The 19651-nt window shown below is 47.7% G+C and overlaps 1 protein-coding gene across 1 annotated transcript; it reads left to right on the top strand.

Annotated features, from left to right (window-relative positions):
* The first annotated feature begins 411 nt into the window (after window positions 1–411).
* CCN2 (cellular communication network factor 2) lies at window positions 412–3636 on the top strand. The gene is made up of 5 exons (XM_056563315.1): window positions 412–653; window positions 830–1049; window positions 1365–1616; window positions 1841–2052; window positions 2412–3636. The coding sequence occupies exons 1-5, from the start codon at window positions 603–605 to the stop codon at window positions 2706–2708; spliced, it is 1032 nt and encodes a 343-aa protein (XP_056419290.1). The 5' UTR covers window positions 412–602; the 3' UTR covers window positions 2709–3636.
* The last annotated feature ends 16015 nt before the right edge of the window (window positions 3637–19651 follow it).

The following is a 19651-nucleotide window of genomic DNA, read 5'->3' as shown; positions in this document are numbered from 1 at the left end:
CTCATGAAACAAGAAGAAATGTATTTTTATATATTGTGGTTCGGTTGTGTTAACACGATTACTGTAACATAAAAGTGGAATGGCGGGGCAGTCTGGAACAGAGGTAAGCCATACAAAAACAAGGCTCAAACCTCCTTTTGATATACAATGATAGAAGGCAGAGTGGAAATTATATAAAAGCAAGGAGAAAATCCTATTTGATGGCGAGGATACAGCACCTTTTTTGTGCTGTGGAGTGTGCCAGTTTTTTTCAGACAGAAGGAATGCGAAGTGTCAAGGGGTCAGGATCAATCCGGTGTGAGCTGATGGGGCAGGAAGGTTGGGAGGAATGTCAGGAATGTCCCTGCTTGTGTAGGACTCCATTCAGCTCATTGGCCTGTCTCATCCGCCAGCAGCGTATAAAAGAGCAGCAGTTCCCTACTAGACTCACACAACAACTCTTCCAGAACCTGAGAGAGGAATCATATTCAGCAACCAGGGGCTGAGGAAGGAGGCTTACAGACTCAGAAATAAAGCAAGAAACCCAAAACGAGATCCCACTGAGATCTATAGACTGAGGACGACAGAAAGAGACTTTCTTTTGACTTAAAGAATATTGAACGATGGCTTCAGGAAAAGTTACAGCTATGCTCCTCATTGCCCTGCTCTCCTGGGTAAGTTGAAATTACACTAAAGGGGGAGCAATTGGTTATTACTGGGGTCCTAAGAACAGTACATGGCTTATTGCTTAGAGTGACTGCATACCTGCTATTCAAAATGCACCTATCCTGACAGGGGTATGAAAAGCTTAAAGTTCAGCTTACTGATGTTTTTCTGTTCTGCATTACAGGTATGTGATGCCCAAGATTGCAGTGGAGAATGCCAGTGCCCACAGAGGGTACCTGAATGTGAACCTGGTGTCAGTCTCGTACAGGATGGATGTGGCTGCTGTAAAGTATGTGCCAAGCAGCTGGGTGAACTTTGCACCGAGAAAGATGTGTGTGACCCCCACAAAGGACTTTTCTGTGATTTTGGGTCAAGAATGAACAGGAAAATTGGAGTTTGCACTGGTAAGTTTACATCTACATATCAACAGTATGTATATATATATATATATATATATATATATATATATATATATATATATTGCTAATAGACTAGAAATACACAGTATGTTATAGTAAAAAGACTAGATAAACTATAGCATTATGTTTTCTACTAGGAATGCTGGTATCTTTTAGTTCTACTGCTTTATAAATGACTGCACTTCTATGTATACATATGGACATGTACAGCAGGCAGACTTAGCACTTGATGAACAATTGCCTTCTTGGTTGGACCTCTTTGTACAAGAATCCTAAATGGTATTATTATTCTCATTGTAGCCAAGGAAGGTGCCCCATGTGTATTTGGAGGTATGGTCTATAGAAGTGGAGAGTCTTTCCAAAGCAGCTGCAAGTACCAGTGCACCTGTCTAGATGGAGGAGTGGGCTGTGTTCCACTGTGCAGCATGGACATTCGTCTCCCCAGCCCAGACTGTCCCTTTCCAAGAAGAGTTAAACTACCAGGCAAATGCTGTGAAGAATGGGTCTGTGATCAACCTGTGGAAAGGACCATGGTTGGACCAGCTCTTCCAGGTATGTTGTAGTCTATGATAGCTTTTATTCTTATTTATAGTTTATATCATACTAGCTACTTATATTTGGTTAAAGTGTAGTGCAAAAACATAGTATTGCAATGATACAATATGATAAACATAGACATTAAAGTAACCGTCTATAATTCATAACTTACTGGTAGGTTGTTTTAGAACAGTCTTTTAGACCAGACTTTTAATGTATCCTTATTTTACTATCTGCAGCTTTCAGAATGGAGGAAACTTATGGTCCTGATCCTTCTCTGATCCGAGCCAACTGCTTGGTGCAGACCACTGAGTGGAGTGCTTGCTCAAAGACCTGTGGAATGGGAATCTCTACTCGTGTTACCAATGACAATGAGCACTGCAGACTTGAAAAACAAAGCCGTCTCTGCATGGTCAGACCTTGTGAAGCCGATCTGGAGGAAAACATTAAGGTGAGTTAAGTTTTCAATGTTGCAGATTAACACATTGCAAATATAACATAGTGTTTTTTAAGGATATATTGAGCATTTATCAATCATTCATTTCTAGTTACAATTTAATACATATAGAAACAATGAATGCTCTCAAAAAGACCACCTCTTTGACAAGACCACATACTTATTCAGACCATTTTGTTAGAGAAGACCACCCCCATAAAAGACAACTTTTTAGTCCATTTTTAGATGGTCTTCTCAAAGAGGGTTCATTGTACATAACTGAACATTAACTTTGAGTAAAATGTTATGCAGTGAGTTAACCTTTGAATACAGATGTCTAATGTATATATTTTTATTTTATTTTTCCACAACAGAAAGGAAAGAAATGCATCCGCACTCCAAAGATTTCCAAACCAATCAAGTTTGAGCTTTCTGGCTGCACAAGCGTAAAAACCTACAGAGCCAAGTTTTGTGGGGTTTGCACAGATGGCCGTTGTTGCACTCCTCACAGAACAGCCACCCTCCCAGTAGAGTTCAAATGTCCTGATGGTGAAGTCATGAAGAAGAAGATGATGTTCATCAAAACGTGTGCATGCCATTACAACTGCCCAGGAGACAATGACATCTTTGAGTCCATGTACTACAGAAAAATGTACGGAGATATGGCATAAATCCGTAGGACCACACCTAAAAGACTGTATAACTTGAAATGACTTTGCATCTCATTGCTAAACATATTTTTATAGCACAAGAACATATTTAAGATTGTTTAAAGGAAAGTCTCTGTTTATATGACTTGATTGTTGAATGACCCCAGCCACTGGTTTGAAGAAAGCAAGATGAACCAGACCGCCAAAGCTACCCTGGGTGCAATATAACATCACTGTACATTTGCTGGCATTACGCAGCATTCACTGAGTATAGTGGTCTATTTTGTACCCAGTCATGCAACTGGAAAAAGCTCTTACTATTTTTATATACAATATATAATGAAGCAGCACCGTGGCAGTGACAGCTGGAGTTTACACTCTGGCTCCATTTTGGTGCTAAATACAGTAAGTTGTCCTTGTGGGACGACTCATTGTTAGCCAACCTAAGTAAACATATTGAGTGGAATGGAAACTATGTTTGTAACAAGACTGGAAAGTTTGCAGCATACCGTTAAGGCATGTTGTAATCTTGCTTTTTATAGTTATTGTACATAATGTATATATATTTTTGTACAGTTATCTAAATTAACTTAAAATTGTTTTGTTCATGTTTTCCATTTTTATAATGCTTAAATATTTTGATAATCTGTTTTTTTATTGTAATGTTTTCGGTTCCCGATAAGTAATAATTGTCTAAAGTAATAAAAATCGGAAATAGATTATCAAGTAAAAATGATATACAGTTACAAGGGACTACCTATGTGAGATTAGGAAGCAATAGATACAATGGTTATCATACTATTCAAGCTGTAAAGAAAAAATGCTGAACATCTATAACTGCTTATGATTTTTACTGTGATAATCTGTTTTTACCTTCGTTATGACTGTACTTTTGTTTTCAACATTTATACTTGTTGAGAAGTGTGACCAAAAGGTACATGTTTGCACTTTTCTAGATGAAAAATAAAATATTTTATTTTTTATAGAAATCATCTGTGCTTTGGTTCTGTTTCTTTAAGAATATGTAGAGAAAACCTATGGGTAATAACTTACAATCGCAGCGGGTCTCAAGCCTGGTGCAATTTAAACTTTTGATATGTCTGGACAACATGGCAAGTTTATATTGTCACTAACTTATAATGTCACTAACACTCTAAGTTTAGCCTTAAAAGGGTGGGGGTGGAAGGGTTTGCAGCACAACATACTACATATACCAATAGGTCTCCTTCCAGTTAACAATCCCACTTGGCCAATAAGCACTACCTTGATAGCTTTATATAATACTCCATGTTTCTCTACCATTATCCTGGTTACAGTATTCAAGTCTTCTTGTTTTAGCACTCTTTTATAAACAGTAAGGTGTTAAAATGAATATGCTAGAGTAAGGATACAAGCTTCCTGTTGTAACCCTATGTTAGAAATTTTGCAAGCTGTTCAATATGAGCTAGTAGTACCCACTAGACAAGGAGATTTTAAAAGGCATATAGTAAAAGCAAAATGCTTTTGTATTGTCAATACTTTCACATTTCTTCATTGTATTAAATATTATTATTATTAAATATACATATTTCTTTTTAACAGTAGCATTCTATTAATGGTTACTGGTAAGGTGACTAGCAGAAGGTCATAGATTTCCTAATTGAACTCTTGTTAAAGGAAATGTGTTTCAGAAAATGACTTGTTTTAATCAAGTTTTTATCATAACCCGATCCTTCACTATGAGATATAGTTACGTCATAGACGTGAATACATGACTAGGGGAGAGTAGAGGTACGCTACCTTTGCACCCATCCCCCACTTCTATTACCACCCCCAATAAACACAGACTCATTTTGTATGGTGCAAAGGCCCCAGCGGACCAACAATTTTATTATCAAACAAATAACAAATACATAACATCTTTTGACTCTCTCTTCATAAATAATATAACAAAATAAATAAAAATATAACACATTAATCAAGGTTATCATACCCTCCCATACAAATATAAATAACCTTCACAATTGCAACTGAGCCTACTCCCTGCTAGCAACAGGCTGGAAGGCACCTTGTCGTCCATGCACTCTCTCCTACTTTGCCCTTGGTCAACCTTCACCTGACCCAAGGGCACAACCTTCGGAGACCACTCAACCCTTCCGCTAGGAACCTCCATAAGTAGCTGGCTACAAACCCAGCTCCCTCCCCAGCCATTATGACTGGGCCTCCACCATAGTTCCAGCATACCTCCAAATCCCCCCTCCAGATCATGCCGCTGTAACAAAAGAATCCCCCAAGTACACAAAAAAAAAAACACCACCCCCCAGATTCCTCAACCTCAGGGCGGGCGGGACACAATTTCTTCATGCCAAAAGGCTCCTCCCCTTCCTGTTCCTCTTCTTCCTGTGCCGACCTCGCTCCTCCTATCTTTTAACCCCCTACCTCCCATTCCTCTAACTCCTGATTATTAACCCCTATTCTACCACTTCCTACACCCCCTGTCATGTGCCCCCTCCTCTCCCATGCTGTACACTCCGGGGGCTTTCTTGACTAGGGGATAGTAGAGGTACGCTACCCTTGCAACCATCCCCCACTTCTATTACCACCCCAATAAACACAGACTCATTTTGTATGGTGCAAAGGCCACAACGGACCAAAACATTTTTATCAAACAAGAAACAAATATATAACATCTTTTGACTCTCTCTCTCTTCATAAATAATATAACAAAATAAATAAAAAAATATATAACACATTAATCAGGGTTAACATACAGTCCCATACAAATATAGATAACCTTCACAATTGCAACTGACCCTACTCCCTGCTAGCAACAGGCTGGAAGGTGACCTGAAGGCACCTTCTCGTCCAGGCACTCTCTCCTACTTTGCCCTTGGTCGACCATCATCTGACCCAAGGGCACCACCTTCGGAGACCACTCTGTCCCTTCCACTAGGGACCACCATAAGTAGCTGGCTACCAACCCAGCTCCTCCCCGACCTCCACCATCATTCCACCATCCCCTGCAGCTCATACCACAGCGTCCGGTTGCAACCCCTTACACCTGGCCGCCTCTCCACAACGCCACTGCTCTCTCTACCACCTCCCTGATGGACAAAGTTCACAGATCCATGCCAATGTCATTTAGGTGCACTCCATCTCACCCCACAAACTCAGTGGACGGCCCCTCCAAATCCACATGGCAGATCACGAACCCCCCCATTCCTGGCCACAATATTTCCCACCACCTTATTGACCCGAGCTCTAGCCCTGTTCACCTTGCGCACTGACCATGCCTGCCTCCACTTCATCCACGCCGCCATATCCAACCACAAGATCAGGATTCCCGGAAACGAAGACCAAAGCCGCAGCAGGTCCAGCTTAATGTTCCGGACAGCGACCTGGAGGTGCGCACCGCCAAATCATTGCCCCCCTCATGTATGACCAAGACATCAGGAGCCCGATCCACCTCCACATAAGACTGCATGAACGAGAGCAGTTACGACCACAGCAACTCACCACGACCCAGCCAACGAATCTGAGCCACCGCCGTTGGAAAACCCAGCTGCCACCCATTCGGCCCAACCTCATAAGGCGGCACACGAAATTCAGGCAGCCCAACAAAGACTGAACATCCCTCAGCTGCACCTTACGTGCCCTCAGCGCTGACCCCACCGCCGCCTTCAATTTCGACAGCTTTTTGTCCGGCAACCTACAATCCTAACAGTGTCTGCGATGATCCCCAAGAACTTAATCACTGTCGTCGGCCCCTCCGTCTTGTCCGGGGGCCAGCGGCACCCCAAACTGCGCTGCCACCGACTCCATCGCCTGCAACAACACCCCACACAAAGCCGACCCCGCCGGGCCCAAGAACAAAAAATCATCTAGGTAATGCAGAACCGACGACACCTGAGCCTCGCTCCGCACTACCCACTCCAGAAAGGTGCTGAACATCTCAAAATAGGAACACGAAATTCAGCACCCCATGGGCAAACACATATCAACAAAGAAATTGCCCTCCCAAACACAACCCAACAGGTGAAAACTGTCAGGGTAAACTAGCAACAGTCAAAACGCCGTCAGCGCGCCGTGCTCCAGCCGGCACATCCAGGAAATCGCCGCATCAAAATAGGTATTAGAGACCGCACACAAACCCGGATCAATTCCGTCATTCACCAACGCCCCCTCAGGGTGAGAGAGGTGGTGGATGACCCCTCCATCCAGTCCAAGTCCATCTACTTAAGCAACTTGGCCCGCACCACATCAGGGTGTGCCAAGGCTGACACCAAATTGCGCCCACCCCTCTCCACGCATGGAATCCGAAAACTACTGTCAAACCCGGCCACCAACAGCGCCGCTGCCTCCCTATCTGGGTACCGCGTGAGGAAGGGCAGCATCTCTGCCAGCCTCACCGGTGTTGCCGCTCTTTTGTTCAGTCTTCCCAGACCCTCTCCCTTTGCCCCACTTGAAACAATGGGACACCCGGAGCATTCGTGCTTGAACGTGCACTCACTCCCAAACTTGCACTGACCGTCATTGAACTGCCAACAGCAGCCCTTACCTGCACCTGATGGCTGCCCCCACCAGAACCACCGCCTCCATCCAGAAATGAATGCTGCCCACTATCCCCCCCCCCCCCCCCCGAGGCCAGAGGCTAATGTCCTTGTGGTCCCACCGCAATACCGGACAGAGGGCCTTATGCTGACAGAACTGCTCGTCATACCACAACCAAGCGGTACCCCCGTAAACCCGATACACCTCCCTAATAGAGTCCAGATAGCAAAAGAGAGCCGAGCAACTAGATGGGTCCTTTTCCCCAACAACGCTCGCCAGAATGGCGAATGCCAGAAGCCAATTCGAGAAAGTCCTCGGTATCAACCCATACCTTCATTCTATCCAGATTAAACTTCTCAAGAGGGAGCAAGGAAAATATTGCCACATGCTCCCCCTTCCATATCCGCTCCCTCACCTCCGTCTTTAAGTGCACCCCCAAAGGCCCTTCAAAGCAAACGTACACTTCCCTCTTCTCCGCGTCCGCCAAGCACACCCCATCAACCAATTTGTCAGCCTCAACTCCAGCCGGGGCCGCTGGTGCCAGCCAGGGAGTCACACTCAAAGCCCCCCAGAGAGCGCCGCTGCCCCACTAACTCCGCTACTTGGTAACGCCCCTCGCTGCAGTGGCCGGCGCAGGTGCCCCCCACACCGCTGCCGGAGACCCCCCGGCCCGCTGCGGCCCAGCAGCGAGCCATGCACTTCGCGCAACAAAGCATACAAACCCCCCACCCCCCACCCTGTTGGAGTCGGTGGTCCACTCACCCAACCTCTCTGGGGCAGCACTCCCAGTGCAACTTTGCACGCCACCCGGAGAAGCCTTTTCCAGATGAACTGCTGTAGGGCCCAGGGGCTGGCCTCAACTTTGCCAGCCCCACCGGCCGCCTCCACCGCAGAACGTCCAGGCGACCCCTGGTACAGGCCCGCAGTCTCCGGATCGACGTCAGTCACAGGGGTAGGGGACACCCCCCTGTCCTCCAGCAGTTCTCCATCTTCCAGATCTGAATTGCTAGGGGCGGGACTAGGGGGTTCTCACCACTCATCCTGTCCAGCGATGTACTCCCGGTGTGCAATCTCCAGGAGCCATTCTTGCTAGCTGCAGCAGCACTGCGACCCCCATGCATGCAGGCCACAGTGCCTTGCGCCTCCTTGCCGGTCCTCGCTGCCAGGGGGGCAGGGCCCACAGAGCACTCCCCCCGCTCCTCCATTACAGCACCTGTCCGGCCCACATCACTCGCTTGCATATTCCCGGGACTAGCAGAAGAGCCCCGGGCACGACCGCCCTGCTGCACAGCAGAGGCCTCATCACAGCACCGGCAGACAGGCTCCACCCTCGCCAGCTACCACCATCACTGCCATGTGCACCCTGGCGTGACCGGCTGGGGGAGGAGGGCTCCCAGGTCCCCCTAGCTGCAGACACGCGCTGGCTCCACTGGGACGTCCTCCAACTGATTTAATGGCTGCCTCATAGTGTTGAAGTGGAGGAGCCTCTGATCTGTGCACTCCTGCTGCCGTCATGGTGTCTCTGTGGCAATTTCTAAAATTTATTGCAGAATACATATCTATGCACTCATTTCCCAGGTTACTGAATGACCCAAAAGAGTGGTGCCTAAATTAACCCTGACACTGGTTGGCTGAGCAATTAGGGGGCTTTATTATTGAGTGAGGGTAAAGAGGGGGCCTAACCACAGTGTGGGTGCCCAACAAGGAGTCTAACTACAGCAGGGGGCACAATAAGGGACCTAATTATAATGTAGGGGCTTAACTTTAGAGTGGGCAGAAAAAGAAAGCCTAACAACCATGTAAAGGCACAAGTGGGGGGGGGGGGGGCTAACTAAAATTCAGGGTCATGAAGAGGGCTAACTACAGTGAAGGTACAAAGAGGACCATACTACTATGGGGGGGTGCACTAAGGAGACACTATTTTTGTTTTATGTTACTTCTGTTGTCCTGTATTTCCTCAAAAAGAATGTAATTTGGATGTGTGGAGACTTTTTTGTCAATCATGCTCCACTAAGAATTCTTAGAAGAAGGATATGCAAAGCAGCTCTCTGATGCCACCATTTGGAGGTAGCTTTCCCTTCAAGTCAGTGTTTGACAACTCTAAAACGCCTTAGAACCAGGGGCGTACATAGAGTATTTAGTCGATAGATCCAATGCTATATTGTTACCGCATAACACACATTTTATGCTCTAATAGCTCCCGATTTAGTGACCATATAGCAGTAAATTTCAACAGTGAATTACTTTTTCTTCTCCAAACCACCATGACAACTTTTATGCAGAATGTGCCAGAAAAACAACTTGGGCTCCTTCCTTTTTCAACACACATCCCACCTCTGTACAATTTCAATACAAATTGGTGTTAGTAGGTTCACAAGTAGGTTCCCCTTCCACTGCAGTTAGATAGGCCCCCTAGTAGTCAGTTAGCCTCATCAATAGGCAAGGAAGCCCCCACCACCCAGTAGAAGCCAGTAACCAGTAATCTCCCCCAATAGGCAGTAATTCCCCCAAGTAGCCAGTAAACCCCCAGTAGCCAGTGAGTACAAGTCCCCCCCCCCCCCCCTTTGATTTTTCCATAGATTTTGTGGTAAAAGAAACCTGCCTTAAAGAAACAAGCCCTCACATGGCCCTGTAGGTGGAACATTGAAAGAGTTACACATTTTTGAAGGCGAGGTGCAATAAATGACGACACAAAAATAAAAATTTAAGTGGTTAAAAGTCAGTAATAATCCACATTTTCTATGTTATTTCCTGCTTTTAAAGATGTACTCCAGCACTGCTTTTGTATCCTATTCTGCCCCTAGCTGCAAAAAAAACAGGGTACTCCGGTAGAAAACAATTTTTTTTAAGTAAACTGGTGCCAGAAAGTTATACAGTTTTGTAAACTACTTCTATTTAAAAATCTTAATCCTTTCAGTACTTATCAGCTGCTGTATGCTACAGAGGAAGTTTTTTCTTTTTGAATTTATTTTCTGTCTGACCACAGTGCTCTCTGCTGACACTCTTTTTTTTTATTATAAAAGTACAAAACTTACACAAAAACACAAAACAAGCTTAACCAGCTATAACATAAATAACAAATATACTGGTACCAAAGAACTAAAACAAAACCCTGCCTAACCGGCCAGCCCAGCTTTACAAAAACCTAAAATATGTCAACCCACCTAACCGAACCAAACAACACACTCACACGCATACCAAATATGAACATAAAAATAGCACTTGGCTTATCAAAATATGAAAATAAAATTTAGCACTACCTGGCTACAACTCAAAACCATCCATATTCGGGAAACACAACAAGAAAAAAAAAAAAAAAAAAAGCTCAAATAAACAACGTAACAACATAATAAACTCAAATAAACCACGTAACATAATAACTGGTCCGACTGCCATAGCTACTGTACTTTTGCAATATGAAAAGAAAAAGAAAAACAAAAGGAAGAAGGATGGCAGACCTGATACATGAAAATAATTTTAAACTCTTTCCCTAACTCCCCCCTACAATTTTCCCTAATTCTATCCCTCCATTAAAACTGACCCTGCTCTCGCCCTATCACTATCCCTATAACACTGCCCCTAACCAAAATAAAGGTACTCTACCTAAAAAGGTCTAGTACCTAGGGCACATCAAAAGAAAAACCTCTCCACAGGAGAGAAGCCCTACTGGTACCAAGACTGCCATACTCCAAAGACCTGATCTTCCCGAGGTCACCGGTGATATTCCTACAGACCTCCACCTCGGAGAGGATTTTCTGTTGGGTCGACACTAAACACCGTGCGTTCCACGTGTAGTACCTAACCACTAAACTAACTAAGAATAAAGTGCCCCAATCTCGGCCACCCAGGTTCCTGAATGCCCCATAAGCCCACTCCGGATAGGTTAGGCCGGCAAGTTGACTCCAGCCGATGGAAGCGCCCACCCGGTTGTAGACCCCTATATTAAAGGGACAATGAAGCAGGAAATGGTCCATGCTTTCCAGCGTGTCCCCACACTCTTCTCGGGGACATCCCCGGTCATCAGAGTTCCTACACTTCAGATTGTCCCTTACATATAGCTTCCCCTGAAAGCAGCGCCAGGCTAAGTCCCAAAACTTCTGGGGGATCCTTTTCATGTTTAAAAGGTACAACCCCACCCTCAGATCCCGACCTGGGCAGTCCCTGAGCGCCAGAGGCTTCTGGAAGTGGGTCAACAGAACCCGTTTGTCAAGGAACTGCCTTGACTGGGTCCTGATCTCCCACACTCCCAGACCCCACCGACGTATCGCCTTCAGAGTCGGGGTAGCATAAGCCGGAAGATATCCATGGGGCGTGTGGAGGTCCTTCACTCGTCCTCCTCTCTCCCATTCCTGGAAGAAAGGCCGAAACCATTCCCTGCAGGAGATTACCCACGGAGGAGCCCTCTCTTTCCAGAGGTTTGTGATGTTAGCTTTCAAGAAGGTGTTCGTAAAGAACACCACAGGGTTTACCATAGATAAACCCCCTAGTCTCCTCGTGCGGTACGTAACCTCCCTCTTGACTAGGTTCATCCTGTTCCCCCATAACAGTTGGAAAAACAGGCTGTAGATCCTAGTGTAGTAAGCCTCTGGCAAGATACATACGCTGCCCAGATAGATAAACAAGGGGAGCAGGTACGATTTGATCAGGTGTACCCTTTCCCTGAGGGTCATAGACCAACCCTTCCACTGGTCCACTTTCTGAGCGGCATCCTGGAGCTTACCATCCCAGTTTTTGGTGGGATAATCATCCTGGCCGAAAGTGATGCCTAAGACTTTTGCTGATTCTTGGGGCCCTGGAAGGGTGTCCGGGAGATCAAACGTGGGATCCCCCCCTCCCAGCCAGAGACTCTCACACTTATCCCGGTTGATCTTAGACCCGGATGCCTCTGAGTAGCGGTCCACCTCCGACATCACCACATCGACCTCCGACGAAAATAGTGACATCGTCAGCGTATGCCACCACTCTCTGGGTGACATCCGGCTCCGCCAGACTCCCGCCAACGGCCCACAATCTACCCTCCGGACCAAGGGATCGATTGCGAACACGTATAAAAGCGGGCTCAAAGGACAACCCTGACGGACTCCGGACCCCACCTCAAAAGAGCGGCCAGACCAACCGTTCACCAGTGGGAAACTCTCTGCCCCTGCATACAAGATCTTAAGCCAATTAACAAAAGTACTCGGTAAGCCATATCTCAGGAGGACGGACCAGAGGTACTCGTGGTTCACCCGATCAAATGCCTTGGCCTGATCCAGAGACAGCAAGTACCCCTTCCAGAAACCCGCACTACTCCGCTCCACTGCCTCCCTGACACTAAGGACAGCACTTAAGGTGCTTCGTCCTGGAACAGAGCAGTGCTGAGTCCCCGAAAGGAGCTGGGGTGCAAACTTCACCAGCCGATTAAACAGTATCTTGGCCAGAAGCTTCCTGTCCATATTGAGAAGAGCTATGGGCCTCCAATTCTCAATTCGGCTGAGATCTTTACCCTTTGAGAGAAGAATCAGGGCTGACCTCCTCATTGACTTCGGCAGAGTGCCCGAGGAGAGACACTCATTGAATACCTCAGTCAAGAGGGGAGCTAAAGACTCCTTAAAGGTCCTGTACCACTCGGATGTTAAGCCATCTGGACCTGGCGACTTCTTAGGGGCGAGCCCCTCGATCGCCAGTCTCACTTCCTCTTCCCTGATTTCTTCTGCCAAAACATCAAGAGAGGGGTCTACCCCTGGCTCAGGAATGGTTTCAGCCAGGAAAGCCGACATCCTGTCTCGATCTAGATCCTTCCTTCCCAAGAGGTGCGAGTAGAAGGATCTGACGACCTCCAAGGTCCCTGATCTGGACCGATTCAGAGATCCCGTACTATCAATCAGTCCTGAAATGACTTTACTACTCACTGACATCTTACAGTTTCTGTAAGGGTCGGGCGAGCGGTACTTCCCGAAATCCCTCTCAAAAACCAAAGATGCTTGCCTATCGTACTGACACCCCATCAGCAAGGATTTCACTCTGGAGATATCCTCTCGGCTACCTCCAGTCGAGACGAGAAGCTCGAGTTTCCTCCTCAGACCCTGATACAAGCGGTATCTGTTCAGGGACCTGAGGCTCGAGAGCTGGCGGAAGAACCCCGCAACCCGCTTCTTGAATATCTCCCACCACTCTGACTTACTACTACATAGGTCCAGTAAAGGTACCTGACTCTGAAGAAAATCCTCAAAGGACTGTCTTATCTCCGCTTCCTCCAGGAGGGACGAATTCAGCTTCCAATAACCTTTTTCCATCCGGGGGGTCTCTGAAACATTCAGGGAAAACGAAATCATACAGTGATCGGAGAACTCCACCTCAACCACGGACACTGCGGAAGAGACGGATTCCTCCTTTAAATAAAACCTATCTATCCTAGACCTGCGACTACCTTGATGATAGGTGAAACCCGCGTGGCCCGAGGGGCTCCGGATGTGGGCATCCTCCAGGCGAGCTTCTCTAGCTATGCTAATCAGTGCCACACTATCGCAAGTCAGCGGACCATTGGAGCCTCTCCTATCTTGGGACCTCGTGACATTATTGAAGTCCCCTCCAAAGATCACTTGCCGACTCGTAAAAAGAAAGGGCTTAATCCTCATAAAGAGATCTTTACGGCCCCGCTTAGTTTGCGGGGCATAGATGTTAATGAGCCGGAGCTCTTGTCCCTTCATGAAGACATCTAAGATCAGGCACCTCCCCATTTCTAATTCAATAACCCGTCGGCATTCAACAGGAGCGGTAAAAAGGACCGACACCCCACTATACGGCTCAGCTGCAAGAGACCAGTGGGAGGGGCCGCGCCTCCACTCTCTTCTGGCTTTTACCAGAGAGGCTAGATCTGACAACCTGGTCTCTTGTAAAAAGAAAATATCGGCTTCAACACGGCCGAGAAAATCAAAGGCTGCAAATCTAGCCGTATCCGACTTTATGCTGGCACAATTAATAGATGCCAGCGTCAATGGGGTGAGTGCCGCCATACAGGGTGATTAAATTAGACGGCCACACCCTTTACTTTTGCTTCCCTTTCTTTTTCGCCCCCTCATCCCCTGAAGAAGACGAGAGGGCAGGACCACACTTAGACCTTTTTTTGGATTCAGATTGATCCATTTGATCCCCGTCTCCATCCGGCCCCGGTCTAGTCCTGCCTTCCGAGGAAGGTGTCCCGACAGGACAGGGCCCAGTTCCCCCCAGAGGCTCTTTCTTCCTAGGCACCCCGCCCTCACCTTCCCCCTCCAAGGAGGGGGAGGAGATGGTATCGAGGACGAGGTACCGGTTTGACAGGTCAATCAGAGGGGGGGCAGTCAGGCTTCCGTTTTGGACCTGGCCCGTAGTACAAGGAACAGATGACTCTGACCTCTTCTTTCTCCCTTTCCTTTTGCCCTTATCTTTCTTTTTAGGCCTCTCCCCACTATCCTCATCCACACTTTCATAGTGGGAGGAATCAGAAAGGTCGGCCATATTGCCATCCTCTTTGCGCAGTCTCCTGATCTCCTCATGTAGCACGTTCTCCTCCAGGGCTTCAGCAGTTACAGGGCCAGCTTCAGGAGCGGGGGCTGAAGCTACCCCCGCCACCTGGGCACTCTCCAGCTCCCTACTCCTTCTACGATTTTCCTCCCGCCTTAGTTTGGCGGGGCCCTTTTTCCTCCTCACTAGCCCTGTTGCGCCCCCATCCCTGCTCGTACCCTCCCCAGCCGAGGCAACTTCACAGCTCTCCTTCACCGCACGGGTGAAGGCGCTAGGACAACAGCTAAAAGGGTGTCCGAGGACACCACACAGACCTTAGGCTGCCCCTGGTAGAAGACCTGAATCCTACCACGTCCATGGAAGGTGGCTGATGGAATGTGGGCAACCGTACTGCCTGAACGCTTGAGTTTGACGGAAAACGTCCAGGCCCCGGACCAGATCCCGTGCTCATCAAAGTTTTTCTTGGGCATGTCTGTCACATCCCCATACCGACCGAGCCAGGTCATGATGTCATAACAAGAAAGCGACTCGTTACGGGTCAAAACGGTCACTTTCTTGACAGAGTTCTGACGGGAAATCGCCTTTACGGTGAAATCCCACCAGCCGGGCTCGTTCTTCGCCACTTCATAGTTTGACCAGAAGAGTTCAAGACCCTCTGGCCGAACGAAACTGACGTCAAACTCAGACGAACCGTAGGGGTGAATCAGGGCAAAGATGTCACTCGCCCTGAATTCCATCTGAAGGAGGAGCTCAACCACTTTAGCGCGAGGTGGACACGCATCCTCGCCCCTCCAAATCAGACGGACCACATTCCTACGGTTATTGTCCTGCCCGGGTGTCGGGAGGGACCAGACCACCTCCCCATTCCGCTCTCGGAAAGCCCCCAAACCGTGTCTCTGTATCCAGAAAGACAGGTCGACCTCACCCCTTCCCTCTACCTGGATCGACCTGTCACCCCTGCGTAGAGCCTCCAGGAGGCGCTGTTGCAAATGGCCCCCAGGGCCGGACGGAGACGGGGACCCCCCTGAACCCCCGGCAGCGACATTAGCATAGCTCCTGGGATCAGTCACTGCCGGGGGAGCAGCCGGACCAGACCCAGAGCCAGAACCACTTACAACACCATTCCCACCACAACTCTCAACCTCTTTATTTTCAGCCATACTATTACCACTCCCATCAACATTCACTCCACTGACACTCCCACATACTCTCCTCTAACCCACAACACTACTACACCCATCAATATCACATCCTACATTCTTGTCCTGACTAACAAATTCTGGACTGGCTGAGACTTGTAGTATGGCTGGCTTTAGTAAAGTCCTTTGTGCTGGCTTAGCCGCTGCTGGGGTCGACGCCGATGGCTTCTCCTTCATGACTGCTATCACATCCTGATTCTGGGACTGCCCCACCGGGCGCACCCCAGCTCCTCCCACAGCGCCAGCACCTGCTTCACCCGACTTCACAGGCTCTGTGGATAATCCCGGCGCCCGGACACTCCCCCCCTCACAGGGGAGTGCCTTGCAGTGCCGGTAATGCCCACAGTACTCGGGGAACCGCCCCCCGAGCACCCAGGGGCATAACTCGCGCTGCCCACCATGAGCCCATCCTGCCCCTCCCTACCGGCAGGATGGGTGGGCTTCACATCTATTGCGTCTGCAGCTTTTACTGATGCCATGCTGTATCCCCCATGCTGGCTCCGTTCCACCACAGAAACGGAGTCTGGCAGTTTAGAGGACCCAGCAGCCTGAACCAGCTTTGCAGCTGGCCCAGACTGCTGGAAAGGACGGAACACATAATGCACAGTTTCCTGGGTCTTCTGTTTTTTTGCCTTTCTTTTTACTAATGTGTCATCACCAAATGTAAAATTCTGGAGGTGGGCTGGGGACTCCTGCATCACTATAGCCCTCAGCAATCCCCCAGCCTCACTCTCCACATCATCATTCTCACTATCGCTTAGCGGTAGTGCCACCTGAGCCGGCTCTATGTAGCTGTCCTGAGTCTTAGTTGTCTGGGTGTCACAGGGAGTAGGGTCAGGCAATACATCATCCTCCACAACCTGTACACTTTCCTCCAACTTCTTCTCCCCCACCTCCTCCTCCTTTACACCAACACCACCATCCTCTCTTTCTTCACCGCCACTACTCTCCCCATGATCCACCTCCACCTTACCTGGGGATTTCATGGCGGCAAACCGATCCTGGTTCTCCATCTTCTCCCTGAAGAGACCGCTCCCCTCCAGGATCTCTGCTCTCCTCTCCTCCATCTTTGCAATGTCTTTCTTCAGGGCTGCAATCCTCTTTTTCAGTTCCAGTTTATTCTTTTTGGACCCAGAGCATGCCAGATTCTGGGCTCCACGCAGGTCCTCTCTCATCAACCTAAGCTCCCTAAGCGGTCGTATTCCGCAAACCGTGCGGTCATGCGGGAGCAGTAGGTCTCGCTGGACTCTTCGGGCCCTCTCTCAGCCCACAACTCAATACTTTGCCTCCTCGCCTTCCTTCCACTGGATCTCTGGCTGGCACCCATTGCCGGAGGAGCCGAGCCTGCATTGCTGCAGACTCTGCCAGATCTTCTTCCTCCGGCCGGAAAAATGGCTGTCGCTGTTTTCTCTCCATCCCCGCCAGCCTGGAAGAACGGGGAGTGGAGGCCAGGGGTTCCATGCAGGGAAAACTCTCCCAAGGAGCCTGCCACACCCCTGGGAAAGGTTGGTGAATCACCTGCTCTGCCTCTGGAACTCTGGAGAAACACAAAAAGGGACACACCCAAAGCTGCTTCACACACAACTGCTCCTGGCTACTGTGTTCCACAGGAAGCGCTCTCTGCTGACACCTCTGTCCATGTCAAGAACTGTCAAGAGCAGGATAGGTTTGCTATTGGGGATTGTTCCTACTCTGGACAGTTCCTGACATGGACAGATGTTTCAGCAGAGAGCACTGTGGTCAGACAGAAAAGAAAATTCAAAAAGAAAAGAACTGATAAGTACTGGAAGGATTAAGACTTTTAAATAGAAGTAATTTACAAATATGTAAAACTTTCTGGCACCAGTTGATTTAAAAAAAAATTGTTTTCCACTTGAGCACCCCTTTAATTCACCTTCCTCCATCCCCCTGTTGTGCTGCTATTCGTGTTCGGTCCTCCGGTCCCAGTCTTCTTCCTGCTTCCGTGTGCACGGATGGTCATACTGCGGTCAGCGTATTGCCAGCCGAAGCGATGCCACAGCCAGTGATAGGCTGAGTGCAGTGTCATATATTGAGCCTGGGCCCTGCGTTCTACTTGCTGCCTGGGCTCCATACATGACACTGTGCTCAGCCAATCACTGGCCAAGGTGGGACATCACTGCGGCCGGTGATACACTGACTGCAGTGTGACAATCCGTGCACACAGAAGCAGAAAGAAGACCAGGACCCTAGAACCAAAGACCGATAGCGGCACAATGGGGGAACAGAGGAAGGTGAGTTAAGGTTTTTTTTTTTTTGCAGCCCAGACACAATAGAATAAAGAAAATCAGCGCTGGGGTACTCCTTTAATATATCAGATCTTCACTGAAACTTTATTTTAGTGTATTTGTTCCCTGCTTAGGTCAGGTAGGCTGAGCTTTTACATGATAGTTTAACCTATTTTCATTCATTTTAATTTCAAAATAATATTACTTGGCATATAATAAACTGGTATGACACCATGATGAATTTGCAAGTCACGCTTCATCCTTCTCAGCTTTCACCTTCCAATCTTAACTAGCACTGGTTTTTGCAGCAAATATTTTTATTTATGGTCGTTGTGTGGTATTTCCATTTCTTATTGCTGGAACGGTTTTAAGAATCACAAATATTTATGCTTAATTGCAGTAAACAGCTTCGTTGTCCAGGTGAACATTTCAGATGTTCCTCCCGCGTTGAGGATCACATGACTTGTGTACAGGCTCTTTTTAGTCAAAATGACATCTTACCTCATCAAGGACTAACATAACATTTTCCCTGGTAACCAACAAAATATTGATGTCATGAAAAATAATTATAATTATGACATCGTCAACTATGACACTTGTCATTCCGGATGAATGTTTATGGGACTTCTGAATACCTCTTTCACCTCTAACAAAATCACAAGTGTTTTATGTTCTAACGTTTCCAGATATATTTTAATTCAAGTTGCCATAGTTTTTTGTCTAAAAACTGAGAAAAAGTCAAGTCCCTATCCATTTCAAGGGGTAACATGTGTGTAACTTTTCTGTAAACAGTTTATTTCAGTCATTACAACAAAGCTGTTCAGGGATCTATGGTCATCTAAGACTATACTTACTCTTGCATCATGACCTCTATTCATAGCAGATTCCATGTTGGATGCTTCATATGATAAATACAGAAGCGTCTGTCTCGCTTAGTTATGGTATTTATCATTTTAGATGGAAGAATTGTGCTGAATGCTCTTGATATGTGAACAGAGTTTAAAGGGGTACTCCGGCGCTTAGACATCTTATCCCCTCTCCAAATGCTGGGGACCCCTGTGATCTTGCACGCCGCACCCCGTTAAAATTAGTCCCCGGAGCATGTTCGCTCGGGGTCTGATTACTGTCGATCACGGGGCCAGAGCACCCTGACGTCACGGCTCCACCCCCTCAATGCAAGCCTATGGGACGGGGCGTGCCAACTGTCATGCCCCGTCCCATAGGCTTGCATTGAGGGGGCGGAGCATGATGTCACACAGGGGCGGAGCCATAACATCACAATGCTACGGCCTCGTGATCGACAGTAATCAGACCCGGAGTGAACACGCTCCGGGGACTGATTTTAACGGGGTGCGGCGTGCGAGAGGAGAGCACTGTAGTCAGGCAGAAAGGAAATTCAAAAAGAAAATAACTTCCTGTGGATCACAACAGCAGTTGATAAGTACTGGTATAAGATTTTTTAATAGAAGTAATTTACAAATTTGTTTAACTTTCTGGCACCAGTTGA

The sequence above is a fragment of the Hyla sarda genome, chromosome 3 (genome assembly GCF_029499605.1).
Source record: "Hyla sarda isolate aHylSar1 chromosome 3, aHylSar1.hap1, whole genome shotgun sequence".
Taxonomy (NCBI): domain Eukaryota; kingdom Metazoa; phylum Chordata; class Amphibia; order Anura; family Hylidae; genus Hyla; species Hyla sarda.
The sequence above is the reverse complement of the archived record's forward strand: the minus strand, read 5'-3'. Positions and strand labels throughout refer to the sequence as shown.